The sequence below is a fragment of the Mesocricetus auratus genome, unplaced genomic scaffold (genome assembly GCF_017639785.1).
Source record: "Mesocricetus auratus isolate SY011 unplaced genomic scaffold, BCM_Maur_2.0 Super-Scaffold_4256, whole genome shotgun sequence".
NCBI classification, from domain to species: Eukaryota; Metazoa; Chordata; class Mammalia; order Rodentia; family Cricetidae; genus Mesocricetus; species Mesocricetus auratus.
This window is the reverse complement of record NW_024429182.1, coordinates 80199180-80215054: the sequence shown is the minus strand read 5'-3', so window position 1 is coordinate 80215054 and position 15875 is coordinate 80199180. Positions and strand designations below refer to the sequence as shown.

At 44.0% G+C, this 15875-nt stretch overlaps 1 protein-coding gene across 9 annotated transcripts in view; it reads left to right on the top strand.

Annotated features, from left to right (window-relative positions):
• Iqck (IQ motif containing K) overlaps positions 1-15875 on the top strand; it is a 201444-nt gene that overhangs the window by 35413 nt on the left and 150156 nt on the right. For all 9 annotated transcript variants that reach the window (XM_040755662.1, XM_040755648.1, XM_040755660.1 and 6 more), the window contains exons 5-6: positions 13365-13417; positions 13528-13605. In XM_040755662.1, coding sequence (XP_040611596.1) covers positions 13365-13417; positions 13528-13605 — 131 coding nt within the window. The remainder of the gene's footprint in view (positions 1-13364; positions 13418-13527; positions 13606-15875) is intronic.

The following is a 15875-nucleotide window of genomic DNA, read 5'->3' as shown; positions in this document are numbered from 1 at the left end:
TCTCTCTCTCATATCTACAATAAATTCCTTTTCCTCAACCATACCTTGGAACAATCATGTTCTCATTTAACAACCATCCGTAACTCCAGATCTAGGGGATGCAACACCCTTCACAGGTATCAGGTATTCATGTGAAGCACAGACATACATACAGAAGTCATTCATCCACATAAAATAATAAAAAGAAATTAAAAATACTAAACATACATTAACTATTTGGAAAACAGAAAATCTGTAAGGGGAATGTTACTCCCTCATGGCTCTTGTTGTCTGTAGGTTTACCTGAATGAATGGTAGATGACATCCTGCTGAAGATATACTTAAGAAAAAATCCATTGAAGGCAGGCATGTGCCACTACACACTGCTCTTTAGATAGTGTAGACAGACAAGGAAGGACTCTTGTCACTCTAAACCCCCAAATGGAGCATTTCTAATGTGAAAATCCAAAATGTGTAACTTCTTTCTTCTCAGAGTCTCTAGCACAGGTTGGCCGGTTGGCCTTAGACTTCTGCTCCTCCTGCCTCCACCTCCCAAGCGCTGAGATTATGGGCATGAGCCACCACTCCTAGCTTTATACAACATTGGGCATCAAGCCCAAGGCCTCCTGCATGCCAATCAAGGATTGTATCAACCAAGCTCCTTCCCCGGCCCCAATATCTGAAACTTTGAACACCAACATGATGTCACAGGGGAACGTTCTATACTGTGCAGGATAGTTTTATGTCAGCTTGACACAAGCTAAAGTCATCTGAGAGGAGGGAGCCTCGATTGAGAAAATGTCTCCATAATATCAGGCTGCAGACAAGCCTATAGGGCATTTTTAAAATTACCGATTGATGGGGGAGAGCCCAGCCCATGGTGGTGTCATCCCTGGGCTGGTGGTTCTGGGTTCTAGAAGAAGTAGGCTGAGCAAGCCATGGGGATCAAGCCAGTAAACAGTGCTTCTCCATGGCCTGTGCATCAGTTCCTGCTTCCAGGTCCTTGCCCTGTTTGAGTTCCTGTCCTGACTTCCTTCAGTGATGAACTATGATGTGGAAATGTTAGCCAAATAAACCCTCTCCTCCCCAAGATGCTTTTGATCATGGTGTTTCATCACAGCAGTAGAAACCCTAACTAAGACATATACCATGAAACTGACATGTAAAATTATTTTAAATTATCACATATAATTACTTTCAGGTTATGTATATAAGGTATGTAGGGATCATAAATTAGTTTGTTCATGTTTAGACTGACATCCCAAGATTTTCACAGATCCCCAAACTATGAAACTCAAAGCAGTTCTGGTCACAAAGCATTTTGGAAAAAGGGATTCTCAATCATAGTCCCTTCTAAAAAGTGATATACGTGAGTAAAACTGAAAGGAGTGGTTCTCAACTTGTGGGTCGTGACCCCTCTGGGGGTCCAATGACCTTTTCACAGGGGTCACATATCAGATATTTACATTACAATTAATAACAGTAGCAAAACAGTTATGAAGCAGCAGTGAAATGATTTTATGGTTGGGTTCACCATAACATGAGGAATTGTATTAGATGGTTGCAGCATTAGGAAGGCTGAGAACCACTAACTTAGGGCCTAACTGTTAGGAGTAGTGATGATCTCAGAGGCTGGAAATTCACTGTGAAGATGCCTTTCAGAATTACAGATTGTGAACAAATATAACAAAATAAAAACCTGAACGTATCCCAGCCTTCTTTAAAAACATTTTTTATTTGTTCTTTGAAAGTTTCATATATTTTTTTTCTTTTTTCTTTTGTATTTCCAGTTTAAATTTAGAATGAGGTTGCTTCACAAGTCAGTTCCAGGTCCCTCTCCCATTCCTTCCCCCCAACCCCCCTTTATCCCCTCATTCCCCCAGGGAGGGTGAGGCCCTCCATGGGGGTGTCCATAGTCTGTCATTTCATATAGGGCAGGGCCTAGACCCTTCCCCAAGAGTTCAGGGTGAGGGTGAGAGTGCACCTCACATTGTTCTATGGGAGTCCAAAGTCCGTGTGTATACTTGGGATGGGTACTGATCTGCTGCCCAAGGCTCAATAGATTCCCTAGGCCTCCTCACTGACACCCAGATTCAGGGGGTCTTGATCAGTCCCATGCTGGATTCCCAGGCTGATGCCTGGGATTCAAGAGTTAACCTTTGTCTGGTCAGCTGTTTCTGGGGGTTAAACCAGCCCAGTCTTAATCCCTTTGATCATCAGTCCTCCCTCTCTGTTACTGGCTTTCTTGAGTTCAGCTCAGTACTTAACCAAGGGAGTCTGCCTCTTCTTCGATCAGCCACTAAATGAAGTTTCTGTTTCCCAGACTCTCTGGCCATAGGATTGTAGGCTGGCACTCCCCAGATCTATGTCTAAAATCCATATATGAGAGAGTACATGCCATGTTTCTCTTTTTGTGACTGGGTTACCTCACTCAGGATGGTTTCTTCTAGTGTCATCCATTTGCCTTCAAATCTCATGATTCCATTATTTTTTTCTGCTGAATAGTACTCCATTGTGTAGATGTACCACATTTTCTCTATCCACTCTTCGGGTGAGGGACATCTAGGTTGCTTCCAAGTTCTGGCTATTACAAATAAAGCTGCTATGAACATAGTGGAACAGACATCTTTGTTGTATGAATGGGCATCTTTTGGATATATGCCTAAGAGTGGAGTTGCTGGGTCTTGTGGTAGGTTTATTCCCATTTTTCTGAGGAATCTCCATACTGATTTCCAAAGTGGCTGAACCAGTTGGCACTCCCACCAGCAATGGAGGAGTGTCCCCTTTCACCACATCCTCTCCAGCATAAATTGTCATTGGTGTTTTTGATTTTAGCCATTCTGACAGGAGTGAGATGGTATATCAGAGTTGTTTTGATTTGCATTTCCCGGATGGCTAAGGATGTTGAGCACTTTCTCAAGTGCCTCTCAGCCATTTTAGACTCCTCTATTGAAAACTCTCTATTTAGTTCTGCAGCCCACTTTTTAATAGGGTTCTTTGGTGTTTTGGAGACTTGCTTCTTGAGTTCTTTGTAAATTTTGGAGATCAACCCTCTGTCAGATGTGGGATTAGTGAATATTTTTTCCCATTCTGTGGGCTGCCTTTTTGTCTTGCTGACTGTGTCCTTTGCCTTACAGAAGCTTCTCAGTTTTAGTAGGTCCCATTTATTAATTGTTGATCTCACTGTCTGTGCTACTGGTGTTATGTTCAGGAAGCTGTCTCCTGTACCAATTCGTTCAAGGGTACCACCCACTTTCTCTTCTAAGAGGTTCAGTGTGGCTGGATTTATGTTGAGGTCTTTGATCCATTTGGACTTAAGTTTTGTGCATGGCGATAAACATGGATCGATCCGCATTCTTCTACATGCCAGTCTCCAATTATGCCAGCACCATTTGTTGAAGATGCTTTCTTTATTCCATTGTATATTTTTAGCTTCTTTGTCAAAGATCAGATGTTCGTACATGTGTGGGTTAATACCCGGGTTTTCAATTAGATTCCATTGATCTACCTGTCTATTTTTGTGCCAATACCAAGCTGTTTTCAGGACTATAGCTCTGTAATAGAGCTTGAGGTCAGGGATGGTGATGCCTCCGGACATTGCCTTGTTGAACAGGGTTGTTTTGGCTATCCTGGGTCTTTTGTTTTTCCATACAAAGTTGATTATTGTTCTTTCAAGGTCTGTGAAGAATTGTGCTGGGATTTTAATGGGGATTGCATTGAATCTGTAGATTGCTTTTGGCAGGATTGCCATTTTTACTACATTGATCCTACCTATCCAAGAGCATGGGAGATCTTTCCATTTTCTGAGGGCTTCTTTAATTTCTTTCTTTAAAGATTCAAAGTTCTTACGATACAGGTCTTTCACTTGTTTGGTTAGCGTTACCCCAAGGTATTTTATGTTGTTTGTGGCAATTGTAAAGGGTGATGTTTCTCTGATTTCTCTTTCAGCCCTTTTATCATCTGTATATAGTAGGGCTACTGATTTTCTTGAGTTGATCTTGTAGCCTGCCACTTTGCTGAAGGTGTTAATCAGCTGTAAGAGTTCCCTGGTAGAGTTCTTTGGGTCATTGATGTAAACTATCATATCGTCTGCAAACAGTGAAAGTTTGACCTCTTCCTTCCCAATTTGTATCCCCTTGATCCCCCTTTGTTGTCGTATGGCAATAGCTAGAACTTCAAGTACCATGTTGAAAAGGTATGGAGAGAGTGGACAGCCTTGTTTTGTTCCTGATTTTAGAGGAATTGCGATATTTTTTACAATATATTTTGATCATACCACCCAACAATATCTCCTTCCAATGCCCCCTATGGCCTTACCCTACCTCACTGTATCTTATTTCTTCTTTTTTGTGTGTTAGTGTTACTAATAACTTCCCGGCCACACGCACATGTGGCCATCGGCAGACTGGGGCATGTGCTAGCAATGGCCATATTCCCAAAGGAGAGCCTCCTTCTTCCAGCAGCTCTTGACTGCCAGTCACCCCTGCTCTAGGAGTAGGGCCTCAGGGCCCTTCCAGACACATGCTGGGATTTACATTGACTTGATCTTGTGCAGGACACCGCTCCTGTTAGTGCCATAGCCATGCCGTGTCCAGAAACCAGCGTTTCACAGCTCTCCTCCCCATCTGTGGCTCATAACATTCTTTCTGTCCTCTTTTCCTCAGTGTTCCCTGAGCCTTGGGTCTGGGAGGTTGATGTAGATGACTGAGCCACAGCTAAGAGCTGAGTTACTTAAGAGTTAGCACACTTAAAATTGTTGCCCACTACAGAAAGAAGTTTCTCTGGCCAGAGTTGGGAGCAGCACTGATCTATGATAGGAGGCAGTTTGTCAGCAGGACCATTTATCAAAACAACAGATTCACCCTCGGGACCTCTGCTCTCTCCAGACTCACTCTTCTCTTGAAAACTTGTCTGAACAGTGGAAACCCCTGGAAAAAAGAGAGAGTGACAATGGGATGCATTGGATTATATTCAGACAGAGTCTGCAGCCCAGGCTGCCTTAGACATACTCTTCCTGTCTCTGTGCTCTGGAGTGCTGGGTTACAAATGTGCTTGCTGTCCAGCTGTGATCTTTCGTGTTGCTGTAGCTGCTATATGAGAGGTAGACCTGAAAGCGTTGTGACCTTAATCTTCTAAGATGTAGTTTCTTCCTCTTTTTTTTTTTTTTGGTTTTTCGAGACAGGGTTTCTCTGTATTGTTTTGGAGGCTGTCCTGGAACTCGCTCTGTAGACCAGGCTGGCCTCGAACTCACAGAGATTCACCTGCCTCTGCCTCCCAAGTGCTGGGATTAAAGGTGTGCACCACCAACACCCGGCAGTTTCTTCCTCTTTAAAGTACAGATTATCCCAATTTCTTTATACAAGAAAGTATGTGTGAGAATTCAGTAAGAAGATGTGTTTAAATTTAGTGTCAGCTCAGTATTTGGCATATATAGGGACATGTAATGATAAAATGACAAAACTAACTTGAAAAAGGGAAGTTAGTTGGTCCTAGTCTTAGGGATTCTATTTTGTGTTAAGACACCATGGCCAAGAGCAACTTGGAGAGGAAGGACAAACTTGCTTCTTGTCCATCATCCAGGGAACTTAAGGCAAGAACCAGGAGGCAGGAACTGAAGCAAAGGCTATGGAGGGTGCTATTTACTGGCTTGTTCCTCATGGCTTGCTCAGCCTGCTTTCTTACAGAGCCTAAGGATGGCACCACCTTCAATAGGGTGGGGGTGGTCCTGGTTCTGTCCCACAGCCATCGTTAATTGAGATAATAACCCACATACTTACCTACAGGCCAGTCTTATGAAGGCATTTTTTCCTATTGTCAGATAACTCTACCTTGTGTCACGTCCATATAAAACTAGGCAGCACAGTCCTGAAATGGAAGGCTAGAACTGAGTCCAGTATCTGAGGAAGAGGCCATCTGAGGCTGTGTTGGTACCCTGATGGAAGACAAGGTTCTGGAGTCAGACACCTGGTTTTGTGTCTCCTCTCCTGCTTTTGCTAGCCCTGGGTTTCTAGGAAGATTCCATCAACTGCATGAGCCCTGGTTTTCTTAGATGTGGAGAGTGATGCTTTGGTATCTGTCTTCCCAAAACCACTGGGAGGATTGAAGAAAGGAATGTGACAAGCAGTATGAACAAACTCTTGTCATTAGGGGCCTTGCTTGAAAGGAGGCAAATGCCAGCACATGAGAAGCCAGAGTGGGGATAGGGGGAGCTGGGTCCAGGTTGGGAAAAGAGTAAACTTGGTGTGGGGCAGGCATCTGGAGATAGATCTACACAGGTGTATCATGGGAGCTCCTTCCAAGGCTGCTTTTTACCCATGTCTTGATATTGCAGAGAGCAGGCCTTGAAGGGCACACTCCAGACCCTGGAGTGCACTGGAGATGAGACCATGCAGCCAGGTTTGCAGAGTTTGGATCCTGACGAAGGACTTCCTGTAGAATCGAGTCCTGCCTCCCTCTTACACAATCTGTGTTCACCTTGGCCCTCCTGATCTCGTGTTGTTAGTGTTGCCTTCCCTGGTCAGTCTGTCTGAGTTGGAAAAGGAAATGGTTTTAAGGCAGGAAACCAATTGGTGGGTGGTGGTTAGAAGAGCCCTTCAGTGTTCCAAAGGGGCTGAGAGGCTGCCATCTCAGGTCCATCCTACCGTGGACTGGCTTGTATTCCTCAGGAGGAGATCAAGCAAGGGACATATAAATACCTGAAAAGATGAGGCCTGACATTCGGAAGCGGTCCCTTGACAGCTATCTGTGCCTCTGATTATCTTAATTGGAGCAGGAGAGATCAGAACGTAATTGAACAGCTACATTAAACATGGCTGACTTAATGGCTGCCTTGTAAACTTCACCTGGGACTCTTCCCATCCGCACATCCCTGAAAGTATTGTGGGCACTCACTATTACGTTGGTGCTTTACTGTAATAAATTTTTAATAAAAGTTGCATGTTTATATCTTTAGCAATAAAGACCAGTGCAGAATTACATGACTCTGTTTCAACTGAATGTTATTTATAATAACTGGGTGTTATTTATGCAAAACCAAGCTTCTGTATTTCCTAAAGTTACTGGCTTTGAGAGCTTTTCCAGAAAGTGACAGAAAACCTCATTCAAAATGACTTACCCAGAAAATAATTTTTTTTAAGATGTAAGAGTCCCATGGGAGATCTTCCAGCACAGCTTGATTGGAAAGCCTCAATGACGTCTTTAGAGAAGAATGTTCTTTTATCGGTGTTTATTCATTGATAAAATGATGTTTTATTATGACATGTTCATATAATACTTAGACCATATTCCACCTCCCTTATCTTCTCCTCTTGTCTCCCCCAGCCTCCTGCTGGCCCCCTTCCTCTTCTCAAATAGTCTTATTTCTGCTTTTACATCATGCTTGTGTGTTTAACCTGAATTCCGCATATAAGGGAAAACATGAGATATTTGTCTTTCTTGGATGTGACCCCCATATCCCTGCTACCTTCCCCGTGCATACTCCTCCCTCCCAGTTGTCCCATTTGTTTCCCCTACACTATTCCTTTCCTACTTCCATGTCATCTGTATATATCTTAAGTATCTATATAAAACCTAGGACCCACAAATGAGGAAATGTGATACTTTTCTTAAAGGCAGACTAAACTTGCCTAATGTGATTATCTCCTATTGTAATCATTTTCCTGCGAATGACATACTTCATTTTTCCTTACAGCTAAAAACAATTCCACATTGTATATCTGCACCACACTTTCTTTATTCATTTTATGTTGGTGAACATTTTTTTAAGACAGGACGTTACTATAGAGACTGGTCTCCAACAGGCAATCCTCATACCTTAGTCTCCTGAGTGTTTTCCTGAGTGTTGGGATTACAGTTGTGCACAACCAAAGCCAGCTGTGATCTCTTGGTGTGGCAGTATTGTTTTCAAATGTTAGTAGTTTCTCTTCCCAACCTTCAGCTCTTTAGTTTATCATCTGTGTGTGCTCAGCGTAAAAACTGGTATAGACTACTCTATGGATTGATCTCATGTTAAATATGCCTTTTCTCTCTTTGAGATTTATTTTTTTTAACATTTATTTATTTATTATGTATACAGTGTTCTGCCTGCATGTAAACCTGCACACCAGAAGAGGGCACTAGATCTCATTACAGATGTTTGTGAGCCACCATGTGGTTGCTGGGAATCGAACTCAGGACCTTTGGAAGAACAGCCAGTGCTCTTAACCACTGAGCCATCTCTCCAGCCCTGAGATTCATTTAAAAAACAAAACAAAACAATATTCCCCCTTCCATCTTATGACCATTTTTTTCAAATCCACATACCTACCACGTATCCGTTACAGCTGCATGTTTTGTTTTATTTGCTTCACAACGTGTCTATCCACCAGCCCATCAGTTCTTTCCTCTGTCTTCCAGTGTGCCGCTTTGGACTCAAAGTAAACTACAGATTTGTGATGGCGTATGCCTTGTCCCTTGTTCTTTTCCTTTTCAGTTTTACGAGTGTTTCCAACTTGACATTTTTGTTTGTTTGTTTTTGAAAAAGGGTCTCAAGTATCTGTCCCAGGCTGGTCTCCAGCCCCATGTGTAGCCAAATGTGATCTCGAACTCGTGATCTCCTGCCTCCTCCTCCCAACTTCTGGTTTCTGCCATCTACTCCCACATCCAACTATAGATTTTGTTGGGTTTTGTTCTATTTTTAGGATTTGGGGCCTAGAAAGAGCTCACTACACAAGTCTCAAAAACAAACGTACAACAACAAAGCAATGTTTTAACTTTGTGGTTGCCCATTTGCTCTGCTTGTACAAATATGCACACTTGTGGCTTTTAACAGTCAAAGATTCATTGTGTCTGCCCACGTCCTAGGAGCCTGGCAGCCCAAGCGTCTTCAGCCTTGCGCTTTCCTTTTTCTATTACTTCCTCTCTTATCTCTTCACTCACCACAGCCCTTGAGTTGCCTCCCCTTCTCCCTTTCAGCTCGCCAGCAGATAATTTTTAAACTAAACAACAGCTGAACAATACCCCACTGTTCTACATGTCTGGGTATGCAGGGCACGTCCACGCCTGCCCAGAACTGAAGGAAAATATCATCTCTCACACTTTATTTCTTTGCATCAAAAGCAAATAAATCTGTGCATGAGTTTCATACGGCTATGTCAAAGTCTGTTTAACAGGGTGAGCAAGGCTGCATTCTCGGCATAGAATCTTTACCACTAACGGTGCGATGAATGCCAAGTGGACAAGCGTGGTGTGTGGGCAGATGGAGACTACTGTCTTATAGTTGCTCCATTGTTTAAGCCATTAGGCTGCAGTTCATGCTTGGCTACATATTTGCATTGTTGTAACAAACATTTTCTTCTTTTTAGGTAGCTTTTTGAAGGGAGTCCTCCCTTTCATGCACAGCCTTTAAAAAGCAAAACACACACACACACACACACACACACACACACACACACACATAGAGAGAGAGAGGGAGGGAGGGAGGAAAGGAGGGAAGAGAGGAAAGGAGGGAGAGAGGGAGGGAGGGAGGGATGGAGGTTGTAAACTTGGGAAAGAGGGGTTGTGGATCTGGGAGGGGTGAACAGAGGGGGATGATCGTGATCAAAATATGCTTACAAATTCTCAAAGAACTAAAAAAAATGAGAAAAAATTACATGTCAAGCTAACAAGCCCTTTCTAAGATTTAACACTTTTCATCTTATCCCCTTGGCTGACAGTGTTTCGATTTCTTTATAAAAGCTGCTGGCTTCGAGGTAGAAGACAGCAAATAATCTCCAGCAATCCGGGCACCACCAGGTTTCCTTTACAACAGCTCCGATAACGCTTCCTTTAAAAACCCCAAGCAGCACTTTACTTTTCAGTGGCCATCAGTTACACAGCAATGCTGTCAGCTTTCTGTAGGATTATAAAACCAAATTGGCTGCCTGTAAGGGAAGGAGACAAAAGGAATCAGATGGAAATTTTCCCTAAGAAAATATTGTGCTGAGCTGGGGAGTAGCTCTGTTGGTTAAATGCTTACCTGGTATTCTTGAGGCTCTGGGCTTGGTCCCCAGCACCACACAAACCAGGCATGGCAGTTTATGCCTTTCACCCCACCACTTAGGGGGCCGAGAAAAGGTATCCAAATTTCAAGGTTATTTAACCTCTGCTACAGTGCTAGTTTGAGGCCAGCTTAAGGGATACTCTGTCTCAAAAAGAGAAAAGAGAGAGAGAAATTGTGAGAAGTGAATGAAATGTTTCCAGAATTATACTAATAATTCTTCGTTTGAAATGCCCACATCCTTGTACCTGAATCTTTCTTGTTGTGACCCTTGAACTGTTCCTGGAGCATTTCCTCATTCATTTACTCAACCCTTCTGGATCCCTTGCTCTACACAGTGCACGTGATGAAGCCCAGGGCAGAAAGAGAGGTGTGCATCCTGCTCCCCAGACCTGATAATCTGGAGGGAGACATGATCTGTGGCTTGTTGCTTTCTGAGATGTGAGATGGGGGTTCATCAGGAAACTGTAGGACAGCCTTTCCTACATGGAAAAAGGCTTCCTGGGGCACCTTAGGATGCTTGTGATTGGAGAAATGAAATATAGTAGTTAAAACAGTAGAAATGTAAACAATAATCAACCCAGCACAGACAATTTGGAGACAAAAAGGGAAACTTCCAACAGGGTGTGTAACTTAGTGTGTTTAGCATAAGACAGTGAGCTCTGAGTTCCATCCTGGGCACACTACAATGGGAGCGAGCAGGAGGGGCTCCTGTACCTGACAAATTCCAGGAGCTTAAGTTTCTGTAGCCCGGCCAGGGTCTAGTACAGTGTGATCGGGAGTCTGCCACTGCAGTTTACCTGACAGTGTCCTGTTAATGGATCTCTGGGTTGTCTTCACTAGATGGGGCTGTTTTGGATTAATTGATTCCATCTGCACCAGTTCTGTTTCCAAATAAGTTAATAGTCTGAGGAATTGGGGTGGGGGTGTTAGGATGCTAGCAGAGGAATCTTGGGGAAGGTGCAATCCAACCCCTTTCCTCCTCTCCCTCCACATTTCCTGCTGATCCCTCCTGTTAACTAGCCCCCTGGTGGTTAATAAGGGATGCTGGTTGACATGAGCTAGCCCCCTGCATCACAGAGCAGGGTAGGATAGGGTAAGGTAGGGTAGAGTAGGGTAGGGTAGGGTATCTAGAGGGACAGAGAAAGTTTCCAGAGTGCTTTACATTCTTGGGAGGGCTACTAATATGACTGTCAGTACCTCTAGATTGACTTGGTTCTTAGTCTCTGTCAAAAGGGGTTCTCTGACTTTTCCTGGGGTGACCTGAGGAAATGACCATTTACTCCAGATTGAGCGCCAATGACAAACCAAGTAAGTCATTCCACCTAGGTCCAGCCTGGTGAATCAGTGAGTTTATACTGTGGCATGGGTCACAGCTGACACATCTCATCCCTGGAGTCTCCTGCACCATTCAAGGCACCTGTGCTGCAGGAATCTCCTTCCCAGCGTCTGTTACTGCTTGTCTGACAGGAGGGACCCTGTGAACCCGTGGGCTCCTGAGGCGTCCTGAGTCCTATGCATGGAGTCAGAGGACAACTGTGGGAGTCAGTACTCCCCTTCCAGCATGTGAATTCTGCGTATCAAACTCAGATAATTAGGTTTGGCTGCAAGCACCCTTGCCCATTGAGCCATCTCACTAGCCCTGCTCCCTGAGTCCTAAGGAGCACGTCTAAAGCATGGAACATCTCAATTCAGAGGAAATTGCTACACAGTTCAGAAAGGGATCCTCCATTCGCAGTTCCCTTAACAGTTGTCTGACAGGAGCTGATGGTTCTGTTTCATCCACAAGAAGGGAGTAACGGGAGACAGGATGCCTAGTGCTGTACCCTCAGCACAGCTTGACCCAATACCCTAGAATGTTTCCCCTTGTGACTTCCTAGCTAGGGCTCTATTTGCTGCAATGATAAGAGTGGCAATAAACCCAGTGAAGTTTATGTTGCCTCACACCTCTAGAGAGGGATAGTGCAGGCCCAAACTGGCACAATGTCTTAAGGCATTCAGCAAAGCAAAGGCCCAGCTCCTCCTAACTCCTGCTCCATTGTAGTGTGTATATTTTGGTTTGTTTGTTTGAGGCAAGGTTTCCTATTTCCCAGGCTGGCCTCAGACTTACCATGTAGCTGGGGGTAGCATCCGACTCCTCGTCTTCCTGCCCCATGTCCTAAGGGTGCATCACCATGCCAGGCTGAGAGTGTGGGTCTTGGTCTCAGGACTTGAGGGGACTGTTACTCTTCTAGGCCCATAGCTGTATTCCAGGCCAGAAGAAGAAGGGAGCTTCAGAGGACAGCAGGCAGGCGAAACCAGGAAAGTAAAGTGTTCATAGACATCTCGTAAAGACAGAACTGTAACCTGTACTTGTCCCTTTCCCCTCCGAAGTCCAGGAAATAGTTGTTGGTCTAACTGGAAGCTGTGTGGAAGCAATAAGGTTTCTGTTCAGAGATGGGGTGCAGGATGGGTACTGAGTACAGCTAACAGGAACAGTGGCCCCAAGTACTTGACGTCCACTTTTCGGTTCTTTAAATTTTTACTTTTATGTTTTCCCCTCCACCTTTGAAAGTAATAGCCAGATCTGAAGTCTAGCTGTGGACTTGAGTAGACTGAAGGACTCAATAAACACAGTGCGCCATGTGCCTAGTGTTTCGTTCAGTAGTCAATGCGCCATATGTCATGCGCTTCAACCAAGAGCCAACGTGCCATGTGCCCTGTGCTTCAGCCAACGGCCCAATAGCTAACCACACAAATGAGGTCACATCACCTAGTGCTGTTGGCACTGCCCTAGTCTATGGTGTTTGCACAGAAATCATCCAAGGTTACATCTCTCAGAATATATCCTGCTTGTCCTCTCTAAGTCACATAAGACTCAAAGTAAGTTGTGATCTATAATAAAATCCTTCCCACCAGTTCCTAGCAGTTATGAACCATAAAATCAGCCTCTTCAGGGATGGAGAGATGGTTCAGTGGTTAGAGCACTTGTTGTTCTTGCAGAGACCAAGATTCAGTACCCAGTGCCAACATGACTCACAACATGGATTTGACATCTTCATCTAACCTCCGATGGCACCAGGAATGTGGCAAAATACTCATACATATAAATAAATAAATAAATCTATTTCAAAATCAGCCTCCTGAGGCACAGAGCAAGGAAACATGTAATAAGCACTTACTAGGTGCATTCACTGCCTTTCTTTAGTCCCTACTGTCAGAAAATGCTTTCTCCAAAGTTGACTAGAGAAATATACTGTTGGCTGACATACTTATAAACATCATAATGTACCCATGCATATGAAAAGGGGTGTAACCAATCAACCTCTCTCTTTGTGCTACATAGCCATATGAGTAAAGAATATAATTTAATTTTATCTTCTCTCTTTAGAGGAAGAGAACCAAATTCATTGGCTGTGATTTCCTGACTGAGTGGCTGTACAAGTAAGTTGTTCCTATCAGTACTATTCAATGGCCCTAAGGATTTGATCGTATTAATTTGCAATAGAAGAACAACTGACTTAATTCTCATCTTTTTTTTTTGTCAATCAAAGCCAGAATCCAAAGAGGGCAGGGGAACCGTTCACAGAATTCTTCTCCATCCCATTTGTAGAGAAATGGCTCGAACACCAGTAAGTGTGAATAGTTAACGCCTAGCATTTTTTTCTATTACAAGTATGTGTGTTTGGTATGCATGCATGTGTGTATGTATGTTTGCATGTGTGCAGGGCCACATGTAAAAGCTTAGGTCAACATTGGAGTCCTCTCTGATCACCATTCACCTTGTTATTGACGCTTCCTGACGTGGTCACTCTGGGCAGCCAGCTTGCTCTGGAATCCTCTGTGTCTGCCTTCTGAGCACTGAAGAACAGGCAGCCACCACTCTTTCCCAGCATTTATGTGGATTCTGGGGAACCCAACTCTGGTCCTCATGCTTACACAGCTCTAGCCACTGAGGCATCTCGCCTAATCTCAAGGTTATGTAATGATGCTTTTCTTTGGAATAAGGAAATTCACTCATGTACTACATCTAGGACTCCAGGTCAGTTATGCTTGGGACTCTTGTCTGGCTATTTGTAGCACAGACTAAGCTTGCTCTGTCAACACACTGGTTATATCCCAGGAACACTTCAGAAGTAAAACAGAAAAGAAGTTCTTAGTCTGAATAACTTTTCCTTCTAGTCTCTGTCTCTGTCCATCTCTCTGATAGTGAGGCTTGAGCCCAAGGGCCTTGTACATGCTAGATAACAAATGATTTATTGGCAGAGCTGCAGTCCCTCCCACAGGTCTCCAACTTAAGCTCAGTCTCTGTGAATTTGAGGCCAGCCTCTTCCACACAGTGAATCCCAGGCCATTCAGAGCTACATGGTTCTGAGAGGTGGCTCAGTGGTTAAGGGCACCTGTTGTTCTTGCAGAGGACCCAGGTTCCATTCCCAGCACCCACATGGCAGTGAACAAACATCTGTAACTCCAATTCCAGGGGATCCATTTCTGACCTCTGCAGGCACCAAGCCCGCGTGTGGTACATAGACTTAACATGCAGCAAAACACCCTTACACATACAATAAACCTAAAAACAAAATGCAAAACTTTCCATGAGAATCCTTGTTAATCCCTAGTCACTTGCTGCCTGGGATCCTTTGGTACATCATAGAAACAAACACACTGAGAAGTAGCAGCTATCATTGCAGCTGGGGACACAATGTTCTGGTTTTCCCTGGCATTTGTATTCTGTGTTTCCATTATCTTTCCAGGAGATGCCCAAGAGCATGATAAAGATGAAATCTAATTCACACAGCATAATAAAACCCATGGAACACCTCCCCACCATAACTCAAAGAGTTTGGTGCGGAGGAAACCAGACCAGAATTGAACAGACTAGGGCGGAAGCCCCAGAGCAGAGAGACATGTTTACATGCAGAGGTAGTTTGTGTAGTATTGTAATTCAGGCGTTAACCAAAAACACTAGAGGGAAGTCTTGAGGCAGGAGACCCTTCCCAGGCCTGGAGCCAGCCAAGCTGGGTGGAGTCCAGATTTGGATTTGAGAATTTAGGGGACATGTTCTTCCTGGGTACCCTGGAGCTGGAAGAGCCATCGAAGCAAGCAGGAACCAGAGTCCTTCAGGCACACGAAGACAGGATCTGGGAAACAACCTTTTGCCCAGGTCTTTGGACTTTGGCTGTGTGGGGAGCTGTGATGTGATGTGCGTTGTAATGTTGGCAGCATTGACGCCCTTTCCCTACTAGATGCCAGTGGTAACCCTCCTTCCCCTATAGTTTGAATATTCCAGAATATCTGCAGACAGATGAGTGTCTCAAAGCTAGATGTAAGGCATATTACTTCAGTTGAGAACCTCTGATCTAAAACCTGTGGTTTTCTACCCAGTCTGCATTTAAAAATCATCTGCAAGCCAGGGCTATAGAAATGGCTCAGCCATTAAAGGTTAAGCTCACAACCAAAATATAACATCTAATGCAAGCCAGGCGTGGTGAAATGTGCCTTTAATCTCAGCACTTAGGAGACAAAGGCAAGCAGATCTCTGTGGGTTTGAGGCCTCATCTACAGAGTGAGTTTCAGGTCAGTCAGACTATGTAGTGAGACCTTGTCCCCAAAACCAAACAGTAAGAATAAGAATTGTTAAATCATCTGTAGAGCTTTCTTTCTCTCAAGGCCTGTTTAATCCAAACTTTCAGGCTGGCCTGAGAATCATTTTATTTTCATTTGGTTTCCAAAAGTTTCCTCTGTGTACAGTTTATTTGCTGTGGTTTCTGTTTTTGAGACAGAATCTTACCATAGCCTAAGCTGGCCTCAAACTTTCAACCTTCCTGCCTCAGCTTCCCAAATGCAGGAATGAGAGGCACACATCAATCTAGCTTCCTGAGTAATCTTAGAGTACAGTCAG